At 42.7% G+C, this 24,390-nt stretch overlaps 1 protein-coding gene across 1 annotated transcript in view; it reads left to right on the top strand.

The window, feature by feature from the left end:
• Positions 1-18,720, top strand: part of LOC310800274 (collectin-10-like) — a gene marked incomplete at both ends in the record, with an annotated part of 34,706 nt that extends 15,986 nt beyond the window's left edge. The window contains 6 exons of the mRNA XM_083662847.1: positions 4,271-4,342; positions 10,132-10,203; positions 12,215-12,268; positions 13,798-13,893; positions 17,066-17,277; positions 18,475-18,720. Of these exons, the coding sequence (XP_083518973.1) occupies positions 4,271-4,342; positions 10,132-10,203; positions 12,215-12,268; positions 13,798-13,893; positions 17,066-17,277; positions 18,475-18,720 (752 nt within the window). The remainder of the gene's footprint in view (positions 1-4,270; positions 4,343-10,131; positions 10,204-12,214; positions 12,269-13,797; positions 13,894-17,065; positions 17,278-18,474) is intronic.
• Positions 18,721-24,390: the final 5,670 nt, after the last annotated feature.

Here is a 24,390-nt window from a genome sequence, read left to right as displayed (position 1 = left end):
TGACTTGATAGGTAACCTACCATCACATCCTACACTCTCTCTCTCACACACACACACACACACACACACACACACACACACACACACACACACACGCACACACACACACAGGGTGGTTTTGTTAGTTTTCCATTGGATGGCGTGAGCCCCATTGTGAATGTGTATTTAGACAGCTGCTACTGAACTGAGCTGACTATTTATTTGTACAAGACTCATCCCAGACACTATCGGCCAGTGTGTGTGTGTGTGTGTGTGTGTGTGTGTGTGTGTGTGTGTGCGCGTGTGCATTTCTGTCTGTGTGACTGACTATGTCGACGTACATGTTCAATCTTTGTCTTTTATTGCCACAAATATTCATAATAATCACAGCTACTAGCGTGATTCTACACTTTTTCCTGTAACTTCTCTGATCATTTGAAAAAGTACTTCTAGAGTCAGTTTAATTTCTGACAGAAGAATGCTCGGGTGTTTACACTGTGGGACTGGACAGACCTGATTAGTTTACTGGAATGTGTGGACTGCATTATATGGCCTCAAAGTTCATTGCATAGTTTTCCCATTGGTTTCAATGTTAAATGCTTCTTCTAGAACACTGATTCTTGCATGTGTAACGGTGTTGTGTAGGTGGTACTTGCAGCAACCCATGTTAAGGGCTTGTCCAGGGGTTGGTACGAACCGCCGACCTTCGGAGTCCAACATGTTAACCGCAAGGCCAAGAGTAGGGATGGGGCCGATCCGATCCAATATCGGTATCGGGTGCCGATATGGCACTAATTCACGGATCGGATCGGAATTGGGAAAAAAAAAAAAAAAAAAAAAAAACGTTTTTTTTTTTTTTCAATTCCAGCACACAGCTGGCCGTAATTTGTGTAATAATGTATAATAGTATCCTTCTTTGCCCTGTATATTTTCTTAATTTTGTCTGCTTTTTGCAAGGTATATTTTAAAAAAAAACTTTAATTGGCCAAATCTTTGCCTATACTGTATATTCAAGAAAAATATTGGTATCGGCAGATATCCAAATTCAGGTATCGGAATCGGATCTGAAGTGAAAAAAGTGGATCGGTGCATCCCTAACCAAGACAGCTAGCTCCCTTGGCGGAGCTGATTAACATGCCTTTATACTGGGGAGTGAGTTTAACCAATCCACTCCCTACCACTCGGGACTCACAAGGAATCCACGCTGATTCACCTCGGTTACACATGTCAGACATAGGCTACACAGTACACATATTTATATAATATAATATTTATTTAATATAATAGGCTGTGTGTGGATTTGAAAATTAAATAAGGCAGAACTTGTAAATGCTGCCCCCCTGTTCCATTATAGATTGACTACATTTACCTTCAGTCTTCAGAGTCTGCCTGGCTGGCTGGCAATGTTCTCAAAATATTTGTAGCCTACATTCTTTTGAACAACAACAACAACAATGAAAACAACGATAATAATAATTTACATTAAGGAGGGCTACAATTGTTCATGTTAAACTCCACGATGATTTCATGTAGCCTACAAGAACCTAAAATAAATCACAGAATGTACAAGAATGACACTCGTGGAATTCTGCACAAAATCATTTTCTAGATTACAAAATAAAAATATTCTCAGATTTGGGTACGATGAGACAAAATGTGATCAAATTGGGGTCTGGCACTAATGTGGATCAGGGTCCTTGATATAAACTATTGTTTATGTTTTAAATCGTTTCAACAAACACACACAAACACTACAGGCAGGATGAGAGCCAAAGTCACGCCCACTTCCGGTTTAGGCATAATTAACCAGAGCCATTCATCCACCAGTTTTGGCGGGTGAAATGGTCTTTCGTGATGCTAAATATACATGAATACCTGAATCACTTGGTTTGACCCAAGTAAAACGATTGTTACAAAATGTAGATGGGAAAAAGAATGGCGGACGAATGCTCTGGTGCGTTTGCCTAAACCGGAAGTGGGCGTGACTTTGGCTCTATGCTGCAGACGACACGTCACACGTCACGTAGCTTCTCACGCGTATGAGTGGGCGACGTTCGGCATGAGTGGCTCCTCAGGGGGTCCACCCCGCTATATGCCGACCAGTGACACCCGCAGTGCCGACAGCCCGCAATGCCGATGTTAGGTTTAGGCGTGGGGGGTGGGAGAGGTTTAGGCGTGGGGGGTGGGAGAGGTTACTGTAGGTTTAGGGTCTGGGGGAGGTTAGGTTTAGGCGTGGGGGGTGGGAGAGGTTAGGGTAGGGTTACGCTACGTCCACACAGGGCACCTACGCCTTGCTTTGCCTCAACCCACGCCTACGCCTACAGACCTTGAGCTGCGCGTGAACCTATCACACGCTTTTGCGATCACAGTGCACGCCGATTCCACGCTGAACCTGAGCCGAGTTACAAGCGCCTCTCCTCTCTCCCGAGTGTTTTTTTTGGTCACGTGTGGTCCCGAATTATCATGGGTAGGTAAAATAAATCTGATATATGTAATGTGCTGTTGATGCTGGATATGTATAACCAGGTCTCCTTCTTGGGTGACTGCTGTCATAGAGAACTGGATGCTGTTGTACAAAGTGGATAAACTTTTCATTGTCCATCTTGCTTCTTTGGTCGCTATTCTCTCTCCTGAAGATTTGTTTACCGACGGGGAGAAAGCCCCACGTGATAGCCAGCCGTCAATCACTCTCTCTCTCTCTCTCTGCTCAACACTGTTGTAGTAACACCATTTTATTTTGAAATTCAGTTGACTTTGCCATTTCCCACGGATATTGTCGCGTTTTTCTTTCATGGCTTGACAGAAGAAGCCTGCCTTGTCTGCTTGAAAATAGAACTCACGCCTAAACGATAAAATCGGCAAGGCACAGGCGAGGCGTGGGTACACGCAGGGTTCACGCTCAGGCGCCCTGTGTACACAGCCTCATTGACTAAAAAGGACGCCTATTTAAAAGCGTGGGTAAAGGCAAGGCGTAGGCAAGGCTTGGGTGCTGTGTGTGGGTCTGGGGGAGGTTAGGTTTAGGTGGGGGGTGGGAGAGGTTAGCTCCAGCCGGTCCACCGACACGCTGCACGCCGCGTCGCTCAGCTGGTTTTGCCTCTGGGCTATCGGCACTGCGGGCTGTCGGCACCCTGCTCAGCGAGTATATCATTGGCACATTCCACCCCTCATAACAGGCAAGGTCTGCGCTGCCCTGTCTCTCCATGCGCTTTCTGGAATGTGTTCCACGGAGCAGCACTCCGTACCATGTTTTATGGATCACTCCGCACCTGTGAGTTCAGGGAAAGGTCAAGGGCTCATCGTGGACAGCGAGTTGGGAAGTACAGTAGGTAGTATCACCCGGGGGGGGATTAGGTTTAGGCATTGGGTAGGTGGCCTTTAGGTTTAGACATTGGGTGGGGGTGGTTAGGGTTAGGGTCTTTACTTGGGTCTTCCCGGATGTTTAAGCCCAAGCCCCTATAACCATAACCAGGGTGGTGCTACCGTCCCCTGGGCGCTACTACCGTATTTCCCAACTTGTGGACTACGACACCAAGGGCGTGCTTGACCTTTGCCTGAACCCACAGCTGCGGAGCTGTGCTTTTTAGTGATCAGCCCCTCCTGCGTTCCATGAAACTCTCTCTCCAAGCTTTGCAGAGTGTTACGGAGGTCTTGCCAAAGCAGGGATCTGAGACGAGTTCGGATTGAGAAAAGGCTGTCAATTGAAAAAAAAAAAGAGGCTGTCTATCTATATGAATAGTGTGTGGTAGGGCTGCTCGATTATGGCAAAAATCATAATCACAATTGTTTTGACTGATTGAGATCACGATTATTTAACGTGATTACTCATTGACGTTGGCAACATCATGCATTTGCAAAATGTGTATTTTTAATACGGGATGTCTTTGAACTTTAAATATAATTTAAGGGGAAAACAAGGAAATAAATGAAAATAAAAAGTAGTATTATTTTTAGATCAATAAATAGGCTAACTAAAATATGAATGTTGTTTTATCTCGATTCTCTTGTTTTCATAATTGTGGGAATCCAAAATTGTAATTGAGATTAAAATCCGATTAATTGAGCAGCCCTAGTGTGTGGGAATGAATATACACATTTAAACCTGTGAAAACAGGCCAGTATATTCAGGTGATTTTTTTTTTACCAGCTGGCAAACCCCCTACTGAACTTAACACAATGCACAGAACACAATGTAAAACATACCACACTGTGCTGTTTATGGGTACATCACATCTTACACCTTGGACACACACACTTATTACTCCCATTTATTTTGCCTTTTTTTCCCTCTAAGGAGAACAAGGTGAAGTTGGAGAGGAGGGAGAGCAGGGGAAGCTGGGGAAGAATGGACCACCAGGACCTCCAGGTATCCACAACGTCCATCCATTGTTGCCATTGTCACTTTTCTGATGAGTAAATTTTTTCTTGGTTTTTTTCTGGTTTTCAAAAAGGAGATGATATGTGGAAAAGAAGGAAGATGCCTGGCTATACAGTAGGTGGCATTGAGGTTTAGAGAAGCAGTTGGAAATCTGCCCCTTTAAAACAGAAATTAAAAGAAATTTGTGTGAAATTGTTGGGAAAATCAGATTGAAATCGCAAGTTTCCAATTTAAATTGATTAAATGCATTACTCAGGATGGGATATTTATCTCACAATACGATTCAATATGAAATATGGGGTTCATAATTCAATGGGACGAATCAGCGTGACATCAGCAGGGAAGATTGCAGTCCGCTGTCCAGGTGTTATGCCGAGTTTTGCACCCCCGCCAGGCAGCAGCAAAACGCATCCCCACCTCATGGGGACATATTGTAATGATTTATACAGAAATGTAACTGTTTAAAAGTGATATAATTGTCTGGTAGACGTGACCTCCCTGATTTCTAAGTTAAAACAGCCCCGAAATATGTTGGGGATGCAATCCTCGGCGGGAAAAATATTTAGGATTTGGATTGAAACAAACATCTAATACTTTTAGAGCCTTAATATTATGCACACAAGACCATCAATTACATAGTATTCTTAAGATGGTTTCGTGAATCGGGCCACTGCTCTGTTAGACACAGACAGACAGACAGAACTGCTGTGCTGCTCTGCAGGAAGCAGACGTGTTAATTGCTGCTGAGGAAAGCAGCTTCTCCATATGTGGGCTGGTAGACTAGCTGGCCGAGCAACCGGGCATATCACACACACACACACACACACACACACACACACACAACGCATATCAACGAACACACATCGTCCCTGCTCACACACAGTAGATGATGCGTGCACACACACACCACAAACACACATCTCTCATCAGAGTGTGAGAGAGAGACACACACACGCCACGATCCGTTCAGTCACTTCCGAAAAAAAGGGGGAAGGTGTGAAAAAGTATTTTCAGCAGTACAGCGAACCCAATCATTGTGACCTGCTGCTGCGTCGTGTGCTTTCTGAAGGTATGAACACAGGTTCCTATGATGCCCTCGCTCTGCATTATGTCAGCACCTCTCAGCGGTGACGCACGTTTCCCCGTTGTAATTCAGCCCCCTTTACAGGAATTCTCAAACAGGCTTCATTTAGGAACGTTATAAAACGGGAATACTTGGCTGTTAATAATGCTTCCAGAGGCAAGGTGGGCAGTGAAAACAGCCCAGTGTTTCCCCACAGGAATTTGAGTATTTGTGGTGGGGGACCGCAGACCCCCTAGGGGGGTGCAGGGACATGCCCCCCCGCGAGATTTTTTTTAAAACATTTTAAAGTAAAATGCATGAATTTGGTGTACTTTGAGAAAGCTTAAGAGCAAAATTAAAAGGCTAGATCTATGAAGAACATGTCATCATTACTGTGCTGTGGGTTTACAATGACAAACTACATTTCTCCCTATAGGTCAGGGATACTCAACTTGCTTTGCCACTTTCGTGAAATGATAGAAGGCGAGGGGCCAGTTAATAAACAAACAATATACATTTTTCTGTAGTGGATTGTAGGTTTTTGGGGTGTCAGCCGGAGTTTAGGCTGACAATGTTGTGCACACCGGATAGTTAGTTACTGTGTTACGGCTGTTACTGTGAGAGGAGAGACTGTTACTGTGAGAGGAGAAAGGAGAGACTGTTACTGTGAGAGGAGAGACTGTTACTGTGAGAGGAGAGACTGTTACTGTGAGAGGAGAGACTGTTACTGTGAGAGGAGAGACTGTTACTGTGAGAGGAGAGACTGTTACTGTGAGAGGAGAGACTGTTACTGTGAAAGGAGAGACTGTTACTGTGAGAGGAGAGACTGTTACTGTGAGGAGAGAACTCCCTCTGCAAGGCTTTGCTTCAGTCACTTTGCTGATGCAGTGTTGCCAGATATATCGTGAGTTTCCACCCCCATTTGGTGCATCAGAGGGCCAGCAACCTGGCAACAGTATATTAGGCCGCCAACTAAAGCTTCGAGAGCCACCAACTAAAGCTTTGAGAGCCGCCAGCGTCTCACGAGCCGCGCAATGAGGAACTAGGGTTTAGACAGACGGTTAAACTGGTCGGCTCTGGGAAAACACATGAATCACTTTGTGTAGAGACAAAACAGTCTCATTGTCACATTGGAGTCAATAGATGAAACTGGTCTAATAATAATGTAGAGAATGCTATAGCTTCAGCTTGGTGAGTTGGAATTGATGTCTCCTGTGGGACTACACCAAACAGAGCGGTCAATGGATTGGGATCAATGACTCTGTCGCACATAAAGGAAAATGTGTTAAATACACCTGCCAGAACATGTGACTGAGGGTAGCTGGGTCTCGACTGCACCTAATACAGTTTGGGTCCAAACCAGGATATAACTTGGCCAGCTTGCTCGCCGATAAGTGAAGCCTATGTAGAACTTTAAACTGTACCAACCCGTGCCTACATATCTGTATGAGGTCATGTTTCTCTGTATGAGGTCAGTTTGTCAAAATATGCACTTATTGATGCTCAATCTCAGGCATTCAAGCAGAAAATTATGCTCAAATTGCATAGTGTACAAATGACACTGAAATAGTCAACTTACCCATAAAGGAGCTTTGCAGGGAGTATAAGACCTTCCGCCAAAACTTCTCATAAATCAACAAGTACAAAGACAACATGAGAGTAATGGTAATGGAAATGGTAGTGAATGTAGGTGGCTGTGTGTGTGTGTGTGTGTGTGTGTGTGTGTGTGTGTGTGTGTGTGTGTGTGTGTTCTCGCCAGTGCGTCACGTATTATTTCAAATACCATCCATTTGCAGTTGAATGGTTTCCTGAGGAAATACTCATTCAGCTCCTGGCAGAAGTTACACACACACACACACACACACACACACACACACACACACACACACACACACGTCTCTCTCACTCTCTCTTCGTCGTCTCTTCCATATTCTCCCCTACACTCGCTGAGCAGAGGAAGGGGGAAAGAGGAGAGAGCAGGGAAAGGGAGGGAGGGAGAAGGGAGGAGGTGGGGAGGGAGCAGGGGAGGTAGAGCAGGGGGGATGTGGGGGAGGAGAGAGCAGGAAAAGGGAGGGGTTGGGGAGGGAGAGCGGGGGGATGTGGGGGAGGAGAGAGGAGAGAGCAGGAAAAGGGAGGGGTTGGGGAGGGAGAGCGGGTGGATGTGGGGGAGGAGAGAGCAGGGAAATGGAGGGGGAGGGAGGGAGGGAGCAGGGGGAATGTGGGGGATGAGAGAGGAGAGAGCAGGAAAAGGGAGGGGTTGGGGAGGGAGAGCGGGTGGATGTGGGGGAGGAGAGAGCAGGAAAAGGGAGGGGTTGGGGAGGGAGAGCGGGGGGATGTGGGGGAGGAGAGAGCAGGGAAATGGAGGGGGAGGGAGGGAGGGAGCAGGGGGAATGTGGGGGATGAGAGAGGAGAGAGCAGGAAAAGGGAGGGGTTGGGGAGGGAGAGCGGGTGGATGTGGGGGAGGAGAGAGCAGGAAAAGGGAGGGGTTGGGGAGGGAGAGCGGGGGGATGTGGGGGAGGAGAGAGCAGGAAAAGGGAGGGGTTGGGGAGGGAGAGCGGGGGGATGTGGGGGAGGGTAACGTTATGGTTCTCACCCTCCATTCAAGGGATGAGGGCGTGTGTGTGATTTCCTGTTATGGTTGACTTGTTGCACTAGCAGCCATATTCTTGCACGGTGGCAGCATCGTTGGATATTGATATACCGGTATATATATATATATATATATATATATATATATATATATATATATTGGTATACTAATCGCTGCTTTCACCTCTGTTGGCAGGAGAGCCACCAGAGGCTAACAGATGGCTGGGAACTATAACGTAGGTTATGTCTTATAACCAGTTATAAAACGGCTCTCTCAAATCAAGCAATCTGATTGGTTCACAGCCATTGTATAAATCCAATAACCCACTCCAATAACCCATGGCCATGGGTTATTGGTTGCCATGGCAACTCTCTTACTAAAAGCCTTTGGTTACCTCAAAAAAAACAAATGGCAGAGACAGCTGTCAGATCCTTGTGAATCGATCTTCGCTTATAACTTTACTAATACTTCGCAGAAAATTATGTTTTGTACAAGAATAGATGCGGGCTAATGTCTTCTTTGCAAAAATAAGGCTGTTAACCCCGCATTTAACCCCGCATTTAACCCCGTAACGTTAGTTGGTGTCGGGCTTTGCAGAAAGCACTCAGCTTCTCAGCAAGCCCTGAGAATGCAGCCCTGCGCTCGAGCTGCGTGTCGGGCTTTCCAGAAAGCTCTCAGCTTCTCAGCAAGCGCCAGGATTGGCCAATGTCAACTTCAGTCTCCAGAACGATCCAATCAAATCACCCGCACGTCTATCTTCTTGCTAGAGGTCCCGGCTTACAGTAGTGTTTCAACTGACTCTATCAGAATACCATGCCAGTCGGACTTATAGTATTATTATTATATTTATATTATCATACTTGGAAACCGTTTTAGAAAAGCAATATAGCACTCGAGCAGCGTGTGTTGTGGCATATATCCCGCTGATCAGTTGTTATCCCACTCGGCCGCACAACTGATCAGCGGGATATATTTGCCACAACACACTAGCTCTCATGCTATATTGCTTAATTATACCATGGTCTGGGTGAATACTCGATTCTGATTGGCTGCAAGGTGTCCATTAATTTGTGATAATGTACAGTGATAATGTACACCTAGCTAAATGGTCTGTTCATTGTTCATATCAATGTGCCAGGATCACGACAGAGCCGTTTGAGCTCTATACCACCGTTAACGCTTAATATGGCACTTTTATAAGTTTAGAAAAAAATTCAGTCGGTCAAAGTAACTATTTAGATTATCCCTGTGTGCTCACTCAGGTTATTAAAATAAGGCTATTTAGAAATCCGTCGTTTTCTGAGATCTGCTGTTGTTGTCAGCTGACAGAAGCCGGCTCTCAGCTGTCAACTGTCAAACCCTCTATTTACAACTTTGCAGAAAGCCAGCCAGGCATTTTGCAAGAGCGCGCGCTGTCTGTATCACTGATACAAATCAAGTGGAAGAGGAAAAAGACGAGATCAACAAAAAGAAAACCACGAAATGGGCAGTTAACAGCAACACACTGAGAGACGTCCTTGTAAAACATACCTGGACTCCAACATAGAAAGCTTCAGATAGTTTTCAGTCTACTCCAAGCGTGGCATGCGCCATTTACGTCTATAAGACCCGCAGACATTAACATAATTCCCTGGAATGCGAGTTTAAACAAGCCAGTTACATGGCGTTGCATTCTTAGACATTACCGTTTTATTTTGTATGTTACATACAATTGGCCAAATTATTAGTTAGTAGTTAGTAGCCAGGTGCAGCAGGCACTAAGCGGCCATTTTATACAATGATAGCCTAATCTTCAGCAGCCGAGGGGACTATCTTGTCTCGCCGGTTCTCAACTCATATTCAAGGTTATGAAAACTAGATTTTGATTGCAAAATGCATGAAAATATAAATGAATGGTCTTGTTTTGTTTCTTTGGCAAGTGACCATGGTATAAGCGGGTTAATGCACTTCGAGGTGTCCATTATCAGAAATTAATGGACGACGCGGAGGCGTGAACGGTTGCTTCCGCGAAGTTAATTAATTTCTGATAATGGACACCTCGTCGTGCATTAACCCTTACTTATAAGACATAAACTATGTTTTCTTCACCCTCTCTCTCACTCCTCTTCCATTCTCGTGTCCCAGGAGCGCCGGGGGAGGCGGGGCTCCGAGGAGAGGCGGGCCACACGGGGAAGACGGGACCCATGGGAGACAAAGGTATCTCATGCAAACACAAATTGTCCTTACGTTGTTTTCATGCTTATTAGACAGCTTCCCATTTATTTGATGTGTTAGGAGGTAGTGGGGCGGCATAGCTAACCTATCGTTCATTTTGTGATAAAAGCACCAAGTTTTGCAGATGTGTTCAGAGATATATTCTGAACAAAACTGGATATTGGGGCATCGCAAATCTGCCCCCTGGTGGCCGTGGCAGACATTTTTCAAAATGGCCACCATAGATTTGTCAATATTTCCGATCCCATTGGACCCACATTCAATACCAGACATAATATAGATCCTATAAAGCCTGAGAAGCAAATTAAAATACTAATTCAAAATGATATGGACTTTTACAAAGTAATCGGTCACTTCATTATATTATGTGTGTACATTATAGGCCTATTAGTGCGGCATTTTGAAAAATGTATTTTAATTATTGTGTGTCATGTCATGTATATTTTGTCTTGGACCCCAGAAAGACTAGCTGTCATCTAGGCGGCAGCTAATGGGGATCCTTTTAATAAATAATTAATAAACAGATAACAACAAGCTAACAACACACGTATACGGTGATAAACACTCCCCAGAAATATTCAGTGTCTGGCCAATCTGCTCCCACAATTGAGCCTTTCTGTCTCTGTTGTGATAATTTGTCCATATCATCGGTCGCCAAAAGGAGCGCTCGACACCAGCGCCTTTCTGCAAAGTTCCTTCCTTGGGCACAGCGCACTTTCTATATGCGGTCGCAGACGCTCTCCTCATTAGGAACAGCTGAAAAAAGATGCTTTAGCAAAACATGCTAAATGGACACAGGCCCTTACGCAGTACTTTTGACCATGTGATCAAAAACAGTGCATGAGAGACAGACGCATCACCAAAGCCAAACACTTGCTGAGACCTTCTTGTTTACACAGGAAAATGGGCATTTCCATCAACATCATGCAGCTAAATTGGTTGGTGTCCAACTGAGATGTAAAGAACATTACTGTAACCCACCAGGAGATCTGTTCTATCTGCTCTAATTACATTACATTCTATACATCCGTTATCTATAGAGCTTATAGGCTTTTGGCAAAAGCTATGGTGTATCTAAAACGATGGAACCATAAAACTGTGTCTAATGAGTGAGCTCATATGGAAATGCAGCCAACTGACTCCAGATCTGTTTAGAGGTATTGTACTGCAAGCTGTGCCAGTAACAAGATAGACACAAACTTGTCTGGCGGCAGTTTATTTAATGAGCTAATGAGCTACAGTATAATGGGAGTGTGGTAATAATAACTAATGTCTGAGGCCAAGAAACTCAGTGTTTTGCTTATTTGTCTAAATGTAGACATTTGTGTGAGGGAAATACATTTTTACATTTGGGATGCCTTACTTGTGCCAGATTAACATCCAAATTATCAATACAATAACTGTATGATGATGCTGCTGTGTGAATCATTTGTTCTGCTGCAAGTCAACTGTAACTGTACATTACAACAGTAGGCTATGAAAGAGATCCCTCAGGCTGGTTATACAGGTACAATATTTCACTCTTCTAACTCTTCCTCAAACAAAACCAACATAGGGTGATATTTGTACTGCAGCCCACTTCCCCAAAATGTGCAACTGCCAGTTGAATTGGGGAGGTTAGGTTCAACGGTGAGAATCTGGTATTTCCTTACTCTGGAAAATCCACATTGCATTTAAACATTGACAATAATAATTAGCCAACATCTGGATTCTGATAGTTTATGTTTCCATGTTTGATAACTGAAAATATTAGATCTAAGTTGCAAAAAATGTGAGCCCGAGTAAATCTACTAGTCAATTTGTATGGTGGTGCTGCCATCTAGTGGTCATCTTTCGTAACTGCATCAAATAAGAAAAGTTTTGGCAAGAAACCGTATCTTGGTGGATATTCCATGATGTCAATATAATTATATTTATATTTTAGACAGTTATAAACAAGACAAAGACTGCATTGTCTGGATTGTATTAATAAGTGGTTTCTGTTGTACTGTAGGTGACACCGGTGACGCAGGTTTGGATGGACCTTCTGGTTTAAAAGGAAAACCAGGTGAGAGTGTAATTTCTACCTAAGTTCATACAAATCCTATAGTCCAATAAAATTAACGGTATGTACAAAGATACATGATTTTAATGGCTTGAAACTTAACGTGATACATGAAGAGAATACTTGGGACTTGACTTGGGTTCTGGTGACTTGGGACTTGAAAAGTCTTCAAAGTACAATTGACAGTTCTAAGTTCTGAGTTGAAAAATTGTCTAAATGACTTAGATTGAAACTTCATCCATTAAAACCACTAGAAACTAGCGCCCCTCGCCATAACCGCTGAACTGGCAGCTCATTCCTAACGTGCTTCCTCGTCGTCCTCCTCCTCCTTTTCTACCGTGTCTCGTTGGTTTGCCCTTGAGGACTTGCCTGCTTCGCGGCCTCGCAGACGCAGCTCACACACTACGCGTGCCTGTCGGTCATATACAGTATGTATGTGTACATGTATGTATACATACACACACAAACACATATGTAGAGAGAGAGAGATTAGATATAGATATGTATATATTGATATATTGAGATAGATAGATACATAGATATATTTAGATTATATTGAGATTGAGATAGATAGATCCAGCTGCTGTAGCTGCAAAGTGACGTTTGATGGGGGGGCTCAGCTGAGTTCAGGAGGAGGTGGTGGGGTTTGTGCGGGGTGTTGGTAGGGTCCCTTGGTAGAAGGGGCTTTCGGGTCTTGTTGGTGAGGCCGATGGCGGTTGGGAAGAAGCTGTTCTTGTGGCGAGAGGTTCTGGTCTTGACAGACCTCAGTCTCTTGTCGAGTGTTTTGAAGAGCCTGTGGCCTTGGTGGGAGGGGTCAGCCATGATCTTACAAGACCACTTCAGTGTCCTGGCTGCATGCAGGTCCTGAAGGGATGGCAGGTTGCATCCGATTATCTCCTCAGCACAGCGGATGATGCGCTGCAGTCTGTTAATATCCTTGAGAGAGGCAGCAGCATACCAGACAGTGATGGAGGAGGTGAGGATGGACTCAACGATGGAGGTGTAGAAGTGCACCATCGTGGCCTTTGGCACTTTGAATTTCTTCAGCTGCCGTACAAAGTACATCCTCTGCTCTGCCTTCTTGGTGAGAGCTCTGATGTTCAGCTCCCATTTTAGGTCCTGGTTGATGATAGATCCCAGGAAGCAGAAGGACTCCACAGTGTTGACTGGGGAGTCACCCAGGGTGATGGTGGGTTGTGTTCCTCCTGTAATCCACAATCATCTCCACTGACTTTTGAGCATTTAACACCAGGTTGTTTTGACTGCACCAAGTCACCAGATGGTCAACTTCCTGTCTGTATTCAGACACATCTCCGTCTGTGATGAGCCCTATGAGGGTGGTATCATCCGCAAGGAGCTTGACTGACTGGTGATTGGAGGTGTAGCTGTTGGTCTACAGGGTTAATTTATCTTACAGTATGTTAAGTTAAGTTTAAGTATATTAAGTTAAGTTTCAGTTTAACTTTGTTTAATCTGCCACAGATCTTGGTTGGCAGCCATCATCCTATGCTAACCCTTGTTTCATCCATCAGGCACCACATGTGACTGTGGCAGGTACAGGAAGGTGGTTGGACAGCTGGATGTCAACGTAAGCAAGCTGAAGAATGCCGTCAAGTTTGTAAAGAATGGTAAGTCCTGGTGTGTGTGGTTTACTTCCAAAGACTGGATCGGGTCGCAGGAGTTTTATTTGGGTCGCCACTCGCCAATATAAATTTGCAAAAATTCTTCTATCCAGCTTATTTTTGAATGTCCCACTGTCAAATAATTATGGGTAAATAGAAAAAAAGAGCTTCTTGATGCTTATAGAAGGATTTAATGAAGAAGTAATGCACAGTTATACTTATTCAGTTAATAGAAAGTACATCTTCAAAAGAGAACAAGGGCACAAGGGACGCAACGCGTTTCAACCTCTGGTCTTCGTCAGGCTGTAAATAACTATGGGTGCAATGAAGGTCTAGAACGTGACTGATTGTTGCAGCTGACGCATTTCCTCGTTAAAACTCAAAGTTGCTTGTCACAATAAATAACAGTCGTTTGACGACTTATTTGAGGAAATGTAATAATTCTATCGATCACATCCGCTATTTCTGTTGCTCTTTGAACCACTCAGGATATTTATCGACGAGATATTTGCCAAGCTGGACGTGATTTGCTCCGGTCGCCTGCAGCTGTCGTTTACAGATGGGCCACAGTGAGTGCGTTTACATGCACACTAATAAACTGTTTATTAGTGGATTTCTAAAGTTACCTGATCATTCAAGTGTCATGTAAACAGCATCCTTTATCAGATAAAGGCTGTTATCAGTTTATGAGAAAACCGATAAACACACCTAGGTTACTGCTGAGTCATCAGGTTTAAACACACCTAGGTTACTGCTGAGCAGTGTTGGGGGTAACTCATTACAAAAGTAACATATTACATGTAATATATTACTTTTAGCAGTAACTCAGTAATATAACTTATTACTTATAGGATTTTAGTAATATTATACCAGTTACTTTGTCAAGTAACTCAAGTTACAAATTGAGTTACATTGTATTAAATCAAAGCACATATTTAAAAAAAGATACAATCATTTCCTAATCAAACTGTGTGTTTTTATGCAAATAACCACTATAGATGACAATAACAGAAAGGAAAATTATAACATTTAGAATGTTGGATTGTTTACACTGACTTCAAGGCGGTTGAAATTATTTTTCAGGATGGTTCCGGGGCGGCGATGTCATTCTGCTGCTGCTGTTGTTTTGGTAAAAATAATGCAAAAGTTACTCTACACAGAAAGTAATATTGTAAAGTAACTTATTACTGTACAATCAAAGTAACTAGTAATATGTAGTATATTACATTTTGAAAGTAACTTGCCCAACACTGCTGCTGAGCCATCAGGTTTATTCATTGCCGTCAATGTCCACTCACGCACTTTGAGGTGCAGTTCCCGCTATTTACTAATTGCATTTAAACGCGTAAATCATATTATTGCCAGTTAGCTGATTATTCTCAGTCATCCGTTTGTTTGCATGTAAACGCACTCAGTATGTTGTGTCTGTGTCAGCAACGTAACGGGGGGAAGGGGGCAGGGAGGATGACACCGGAAGGCAGCTAGGAATAGAGACACTGCATGAAATAGGCCACGCCCATCACGGGGGAAAGGCTCCGTTCATTTCCACACACCAGCGTAATTTTCCTTGAATGAAACATAGCTAAAAGCTGTTGTGTGGTGGGGCTGCGCAGACAACAAATGTAAAAAATCGCCAGTTAAAGTTTTTTTTGTACTCCTGAGCAAAACAAGGAAGCCATTGAGAATTGGCGAGAAGAAAAATGTGGATCTAGCTGTCAAGGAATTAAGTTGGAGTGTTCATCTTCCGTATATACGATCTTTTTGTGCAACACGCACCATGCACGTGACATAGGAGAACGCCAGGATTGGAGGGGGGCTTTCTGTTTTCGCCCATCTTGGGCGTGGCTTCTGAATGATGACGTGTTACGCAGTGTCTCTATAAGGTGGACAGTCTTTTATTTAAAATTTGCATTTTGTTTTACTGATGAGAGGAAAAAACAATAGCCTGTTAACTCTGTCTAAATGCACTTATTTTGTCTAATTTATAAAGTATTTGTTATGTGTATGTTTAACGAAGTTGTGATTTATCAAACGTATATCTCTTTGAAATGGCTGGTTTACCTATTCAAATAATAAGGTGATGCGGAAATAGCAGGAAAAATGGTCAGGAACGTATTTGTGTACAGATTTGCTCTTCTCAAAATTCACAAGACCTATTGTGAATTGGGTCCCGATGGTTTGTCATTTTTAAAAAGTGGGTCCTCAGAAAAACTAGAACTACCACAATGTGGATATATGCCTCCGCCAACAAGTGAGCAGTCGACATCCATGTCTGTCCAGACTTTGACTTTTGAGCCAAATGTGAAGAAATTCCGTCAAGGTGTTACTGAGATATGGCGTTACCGAACTTGGGAATAGCATTCATGAGGTCACAGTGACCTTGAGCTTTGACCACCAAAATGTAATCAGTTCATCCTTGAGTCCAAGTGGACATTTGGGGTTTATTAGATGAAATTACGTCAAGGCGTTCCTGAGATATCACGTTAAGGAGCATGAAATTGTGATGTCACAGTAACCTTGAACTTTGACCACCAAAATCTTATCACTTGAGATATCACATTAACGAGCATGAAACGAGCGGTCGTGAGGACACAGTGACCTTGAACTTTAACCTTTAACCACCAAAATCTAATCCATTCATCCTCGAGTCCAAGTGGACATTTGAGACAAATTCGAAGAGATTCCATCAAGGCGTTCCTGAGATATGGCGTTAACGAGCTTGAAAATGGCATTCGAGAGGTCACAGTGACCTTGACCTTTGATCACCAAAATCGAATCAGTTCATCCTTGCATGCAAGTCGACGTTTGAGCCAAATTGGAAGAAATTCTGTGAAGGCATTGCTGAGATATTGCGTTAACAAACTTGGGAATGACGTTTGTGAGGTCACAGTGACCTTGAACTTTGACCACCAAAATCTAATCAGTTCATCCTTGATTCAAAGTCGACGTTTGAGGGAAATTTGATGAAATTCTGTCAAGGAGTTCCTCAGATATCGCGTTAACAAACATGGGACGGACGGACAACCCGAATCCATAACGCCTCCGGCCTGGCTATCGCCGGCGGAGGCATAAAAAGGGAGATTTTGAGTGTTAGAAACTAGCAAAGAGAACGCTTGCACTGGATGTAATATATGGCCCCTTGTCTCTCCCTTGTCTCCCTTCCCCTGTGGTTCCCCAGTCCTCTTAGGGCTGAGGGAGACAGACGAGAGGTTCTACCTGCTGGTGAAGGAGCCCAGGAGGTTCCGAGAGGCATCGATGAACTGTAAGCTCAGAGGAGGCATGTTGGCCATGCCCAAGACCAGCAGCGCCAACCGCCTCATCGCCGACTATGTCAGTCATGCAGGACTGACCACCGTTTATATCGGGCTGCAGACTGAGGGCAAGGCCACGGTAAGATAAGATAAGATAAGATAAGATATGCTTTACTGTCCCACAGGGAAACTTGTCTTGGGCTCCAAGCTACTGATTCATTGATTGATTGATTGAAACACTTGTTTCCAACATGCATTACACAGCACAGGACAACATCATCACAATAAACCTACATGCATACATACTGTACATACTGTACTAGAGCCTGACCGATAACCGATATATCCGTATCGGCCGATACGTTGGCCGATATGCCGATATTTTTTTATTTTGTGTTTTCCAAGTTATAGACAACATGTTGTGTATATTTGATCTTTTTTCTTAACTCAAATTATATTTTATATTTGTTCTATTTGTGTTTTTGTATTTCTAGTTATTTATAATTATTAAATTCCCAGTTCAGTTTACTGTTTCATTGCATTGATGTCAAGTTTATTGATAAGCTGTAAAATATCCTGCCTACATTACATATCTCAAGTCATGTCAAGTCATATCTTTGTCAAGTGTTTGATATTTGAGGGATCATTGCAAGATAATTGTGTAATATAATGGTGTATTATATAATATAAGAATATCGGACGATATATCGATATCGGATTTTTTTTACTTCCTAATATCGGTATCGGCATCGGCCTCCAAAATCCAGTATCGGTCGGGCTTTAGTTGAAATGTAAATTTTGGAGCATGGGGATCCAACACGGCCCTCCGGTGTGCAAGGCTTGCTGTTTATGCCCCGCCTCCATCCACCCCGACCACAACATCCTTACTGGCCACCTCTGACTCTGACGTGTACAATGTCCAAGTATCCAAGTATTGCTGTATTATCTCCCACCTGTTTTAATGAGGTACATCTAAGTACTGCTGTATTATTATCTCCCACCTGTTTTAATGAGGTACATCTAAGTACTGCTGTATTATTATCTCCCACCTGTTTTAATGAGGTACATCTAAGTACTGCTGTATTATTATCTCCCACCTGTTTTAATGAGGTACATCTAAGTACTGCTGTATTATTATCTCCCACCTGTTTTAATGAGGTACATCTAAGTACTGCTGTATTATTATCTCCCACCTGTTTTAATGAGGTACATCTAAGTACTGCTGTATTATCTCCCACCTGTTTTAATGAGGTACATCTAAGTACTGCTGTATTATCTCCCACCTGTTTTAATGAGGTACATCTAAGTACTGCTGTATTATTATGTGTTTTGTCAGGATGGAGCAAGTCTTTATGTGTATGCAGACTCCAGCCCTCTGCGAGGGTTCGCAGCGTGGGGTCAAGGGGCGCAGCTCGATCCCAACATGTCTCCGCCCACCAATGGCAGCTGCGTGGAGCTGCTCAGCACCGGGACCTGGGCCGGGGTCCAGTGTGAGCTGCCCTTGTGCTTCATCTGTGAGTTCCCAAAGAGCAGGAGAAGAGGAGCAGGAGGAGGAATCCCTCCTGCCTTGCCATTGTCATAAGCAGTGGTTTCCAAACTGGGCTACGTGGAGGCTACTTGAAAGGGGGAAAATGGAACAAGTTGAGAATCGTGAAAATAAATGAAACGTTAAAATATATCTGCCCATTGCTCAGGAGCCACTAATTGCAACTCTTTCACTACATTGCTTATTTTGTAATGTTATATTCTTCATATAATATTAAGGGTTATCATTCATTGATTTAATCATATATGGTTTTCTCTTGCCGTTTTCTAAGCAAAATGTTGTGGTCAGGTAAAAGGGGGTACTTGGATTCAGAAATCAGAGAAAGGCGGCACTGAAGCAGAAAGAAAAGTTAGAGAACCACCTTATCTGATAAGTTGTTTAAATACTGATCAATTCTATACTCAAGATTTGCCTGTGAAAGTTGAAATATGCATGTTTTGTATAAAATGGACATTTCACACATTTACTATTTGATTTTCATAATCAGAATCACCTTATTTGTCACGTAAAATAAATGTACAGCGACTTTTCTTTTGACAATTTATATAGTTTCAGAGTACTTACATTAGTACTGGGACATGGATTATTTGAAAATGAATTTGTGGCAGCACCAATTTTGCCGCATTATGATTGGTTGAGGTTGTCTTGCATGGGTTGGGTTGTATAGTCTACTACACCATCGCATCGGGGGAAGACTATGAAATGTATTCATTGTTGAACAGACTACAATGTGGACTCATAATGTACCTCTCAAATTGTAGCACATGAAAATAAATATTGAAATGTACGTCTATTGATATTGAATCCCATCAAGTCTACTTGTCTGACATACAGCTCTGATATATTAAAGCCTGTTGTCACCTGAAATCAATCAAACTCCTGCTTTAGATCATAGATATATATATAAAGGCTAGATGGCTTAAGGCGGAGTCACCAGCGTCGTTGAACGGCCGCCATCTTGCTACAGTATGCTTTCTGGAGGGTGAGTGACCTGCACAGACAAAAATACTCATAACTCGCTGAAATCTTGACGGATTTACAAACGGTTTGGTTTATTACAAGCATATTCCGTTGCCGAGATACGGCCAAAAAAACTAAAAACACTATTTTTTTGATGGGCTCCAAATTACACCAAAATTAAACCGAAGCATCTATGCCATGAGAGGGATTCAGGCACAAAGTTTCATGCAGTTTCATCCATTTTCCTAGGAGTTATGATAATCTGATGTTGCCATACTAACCCAACAACAGATGCTCATAACTCTTGGAAAATGGATGAAACTGCATGAAACTAGGTGCGGGAATTCATCTCATGATGATGATGCTTCGGTTTAAGTTTGGTGTAATTTGGAGCCAAAAATAATAATAAAATGTTAGCGTTTTTTTAACCCATAGATATATTTAAAGCTGAGCTCCCTGTAGCAAGATGGCCGCAATGCGACGACGTCGCTCTCCATTGGCCGGCAGCGCGGGTAAGCTATCTAGCCTTTATATATACATGTATATCTATGCTTTAGATCACCAGTTCACCACCACCGACCTGATTATTGAGCCCCACTCAGAATTTGACAGAGCTTAGATGAAGATATGGCACAGCCTGCTGGTGGGAATATTTATTACACTCAAAATACTGCTGTACTGTCTTTCAGGACATGGGAGTTTCCCATTTGAACTTCAAATAATTTATGATTTAAATTAATGATAAACAGGTTCAAACTTTGAATTGCAGGGTTCCTACACAGTTTCCATTTAAAAATTGCCATACATCCATTCTAGTCCCGCCGGACCTCCACAGAGATACGCACAGGGCATTATGATGGAGGAAACCATGAACAGCTGAACTTCTACCGTCATTGAAATCATTTTGTGATGATGGAATCCTTTCTGACATGGCTGCCAGACGTAAAACTTCCTTTTGAAAACACAAAACACATCTAGTCGATACATTTCTCAGTTTGGGCTAAAGAGTGAGACAGTTGGGATTTGACCAAGTGCCTGTTTATCTGATTGAGTTAGAGCCAGGGACTGCAGTCTCCTTCAACTTATTGATATGATTGTGCAAACTACTGATGATAAAGAAGCAGCATATCATGCAAATACAGAGCCTTTCCAAAAAATGTGAAAATCATAGTGTACTGTAGAGGAAAAATCCACATGCAATGCCCTGCCGATTCATCAATAATGAGATATCCGTTTCAAGTGTTCTAGGAGGTTTTTATTCCACAATAACATCTCTGCAGAGAGGTCTCTTCCTGACCACGTTGTCAATGCAAGAGCCCCGCATTATTGTTTACTTCACATCATATACTGAAAACTATCGCCCGCCCTCTTCTGGATCCGTTCATTCAACCTCCCTCCAACTCAGTACTTCTCCATTCATCCATGTAGCTAATCTGATGTTCACTAGAATCCATAACAAATCCAGTCTATAGTCACAACAAGACACAGGTTCCCACAGGAACCTCAATTCCCATAGACACTTCCCAAAACAAGACATATGTTCTCACAGAACAGCAATCCTCTTGCATTGATGAAAAACACATTTCACAAAACACATCATAGGATTGTCATACTTAATAATTAATCAATCAATACACACTTGATCAATAATTTGCCATTACAATTCCACACTTTTGATAAGAATAAATCATTCTTATCAATATTAAAAATAAATTATTGATAAGAAACTATAAGTTAAAACACAGTCAAAGAAAACTAACATAACTATTATCCTTAACTTGTTAGAAAAAAATGTATCATCTCACACATCTATATAGATTAAAATTTCCCTATGTGTTCACAATCACAATTAATAAGTCCTTCATTTCGGTTACTTACTTAATACTTAATACATACTTGTGTTACAATGTATCATTTGCTCAAATCAAACTCTTAGTTATGCTAATATCAAATCAAGCATGATTATTTACCCAAGATTTCATAGCATAAACGAAGTGTGTCAGAGGTCAATGGCCTTTTTTATTGTTCCACACTTTTTGGCATATTTTTTCTTCTTAAAAACACAGTTTACACATTTCTGGTAATTGGCTCCTGTTCACTGGTGTTGGATCCTGGTAGTCAAAGTCACTAAATCGTTTTGGCCCGCCTCCCACTTCGTCCTCCACTATCCACTCATATCAGCAAGCCGCTATTCACATTTCATACAAAAACATTCTCACAGGCTACAAATGTTTTTTCTTTTTTCTTTTTTTCGGGTTTCTTACTACAATTGTTGACGATTTCCAAACCTCTGGCAGACATAGGCTACACACCAAGTGCACTTTGGCATGCAGCCCACTCAGAGGCTGGGAAATTGAACCCACGACCCAATTTTGATGCAAATGGTCACTCTAGTCTATTTTACAAGTCCAAGTCATGTCTCAAGTCTTTGTCCTCCTCTCCGCTCTCCAGTCACACTGGAGTCCCCTTTCTCCTGTCTAACTGGTGTACAATAACATTGCCTTCAACGATCACACACCTTTCACCATCAAACATCACTCATTCACACTGTGTTCACACTCCCCTGTCTCCTATGACTCCAAAACGCTTTTTAATACACATGATCACAGTTTTTACACAAACCACGCAAAGTACGACTCTCTGCATCCGATTCGTCATGGGGAAACCGTCTGTGGTCCAGCTCACGCATGTGTGTGTGTGTGTGGAAAGCCTAAGCTAATTGCGCTGGTGGAGAATGTGGGAGGCTGGATCTCAGCATCTGGCATTGGAGATCGTCCCATGGTGATTGTCCAATCTGCTTATCTCAGTCTGCTTGTCCATCTGATTGTCTCAGTCACACAGGCACACAAAACACATACACCACAACAACAAAAACTTAAAAACAAAACAAAAAACAGACACAAAAACAAAAGCTGCTTACCCCCTTTGACAGATGCGTTATATAACGCATGTGTCAATTAATTTAGCAGTTTTTCTATATACTTATTTTTTAGAGAGAGACACCCTTTAACTTGTCTCTGCCTCTCTCAGTCCTCTTGGGAAATGTGTGTGCGCTATGCACTGTGGTTATCTGGAGGGTGCTGCAGGTTTCAAGGCTTCAGGCTGAGAAGCGGGGGGGAAGAGAAATCTCAGTGTGTTCACAAACATTTACCTTTTCGCTTGGCAATAAGAGTTTTTTTTTTTCCCAGGCTAAATAATCCCTTTTCCTAAAAAAAAAACATAACTTCTATCCAACAGTATTGTAATACTGCAAAAAAGTACTTTTGCTCTGTGTGCATTGCATGTACATAATGTATACAGTGTGTGATTCTCTTACTAAAACAATGGTTTGTCAAACAACTGTAACATGCAAATGTTCATGTGTGTCATTACTTATCTGCTCATAATTGGTGTCTTTGGAGAAAATTCTGCTGTGAACTCCTCCACCCTCAACTGGCTTGCGTCTCCGGCCGTGTCAGTCTCTCGCCTGTGATTGACCAGCGCCTCACACCCTCTCCGCTCCGTCTTGATTCGCTTCGTTGAGTCCTCTCCGCTGTTACTGTCCAGGTGGCGTCAACCTCCGGGCCAAGCCTATGAATCGAAAACTCCACGGCAGTCATATATTCTTTTACAGCAAGCAAACCACTCATATTGCATTTCTGTAGCCCGTTTACACCGGTGTGGTGAAACACTTACACGGGAGGGAGAGATTTTACTCTCTCCCATTGCTGGCCGCTAGCTGCGGTGTTCAGGGCTGGTGGCTGCTGGTACGGATGCTGCTGCCGGTTCTCTGGCTGAAGCCTGCCCGGAGTGCTGATGGTCTCCGCTGGAGCCTGGACCGCTGGCGGTCTTCAGTGTAGTTGAGCCTGGCGCTGACTCTCAGTCTGCTACATGGTGGTGGTGGTGAGGCGCGGGTCAATTCCAGGTCGAGACCTTTTAAGACACATTAAGAGACACTAGCGAAAGATTAAACTCCTCACATGATAAATAAAAATGTATGTATGTATGGTATGTATGTATTGCTTCTGGCAGACATACTTTCTTTTCCCCTTCATACTAAATGTGTTGCTGTTGTTTTCTGTGGTTTTTCAAAACCACCTAGGCCATAACTTTTATACAGTCTATATTTCCCTCTAAATGTGGCGTGTAGGTCTGCTTGAGACAAATGTGCTTTCCTGGTGTGTATTTCGCCCTCTGCAAATACAAACCCATAGCTCCTCGTGAGCTTTCTCTAAACAACTGTGGTTTTGTTTGTGTGTGCGAAATCAAAACCAATACCTTATGATATTACCAATAAAAACAAAATAACAACCAATCCCTCTTTTGTAGACAGGTATAGAAAACACACTGTGGATCCACATAACAAAATAAACAACCCTGTTTGTCCCCTGCCGGCCGGCTTATCTACACACATATGAACGTTTAAGCCCCAAAATAAAAAGTTGAATTTGAACATTTAGCCCCTGTTTAACGCTTGCATCCCAAAACAAAAAGTTCAATTTGAACGTTTAGCCCCACAACAAAAAGTTTAACTTGAACATTTAGCCCCAAAACAAAAAGTTTAGTTTGTGAACTTTGTGATTTTTCTTCCTCTCATTTTTCTCATTCAGAAATTTCTCATTCATATCTCAGTCATTTCCCATTCATTTCCCATTCATTTTTCTAATTTTTTTTTCTTCCTCAATGAGCCTCACTGCTCAGTTTCACCCACACTCTCCCCTTTTTTTTTTTTTTCTTTTTTTTTTGTTCAAAGGAAAAAGACCTTTT

This window comes from Poromitra crassiceps (assembly GCF_964638095.1).
Source record: "Poromitra crassiceps genome assembly, chromosome: 29".
Classification (NCBI taxonomy): Eukaryota; Metazoa; Chordata; class Actinopteri; order Beryciformes; family Melamphaidae; genus Poromitra; species Poromitra crassiceps.
Note: the sequence above shows the minus strand (reverse complement) of the source record. Positions and strands in the feature narration are given on the sequence as shown.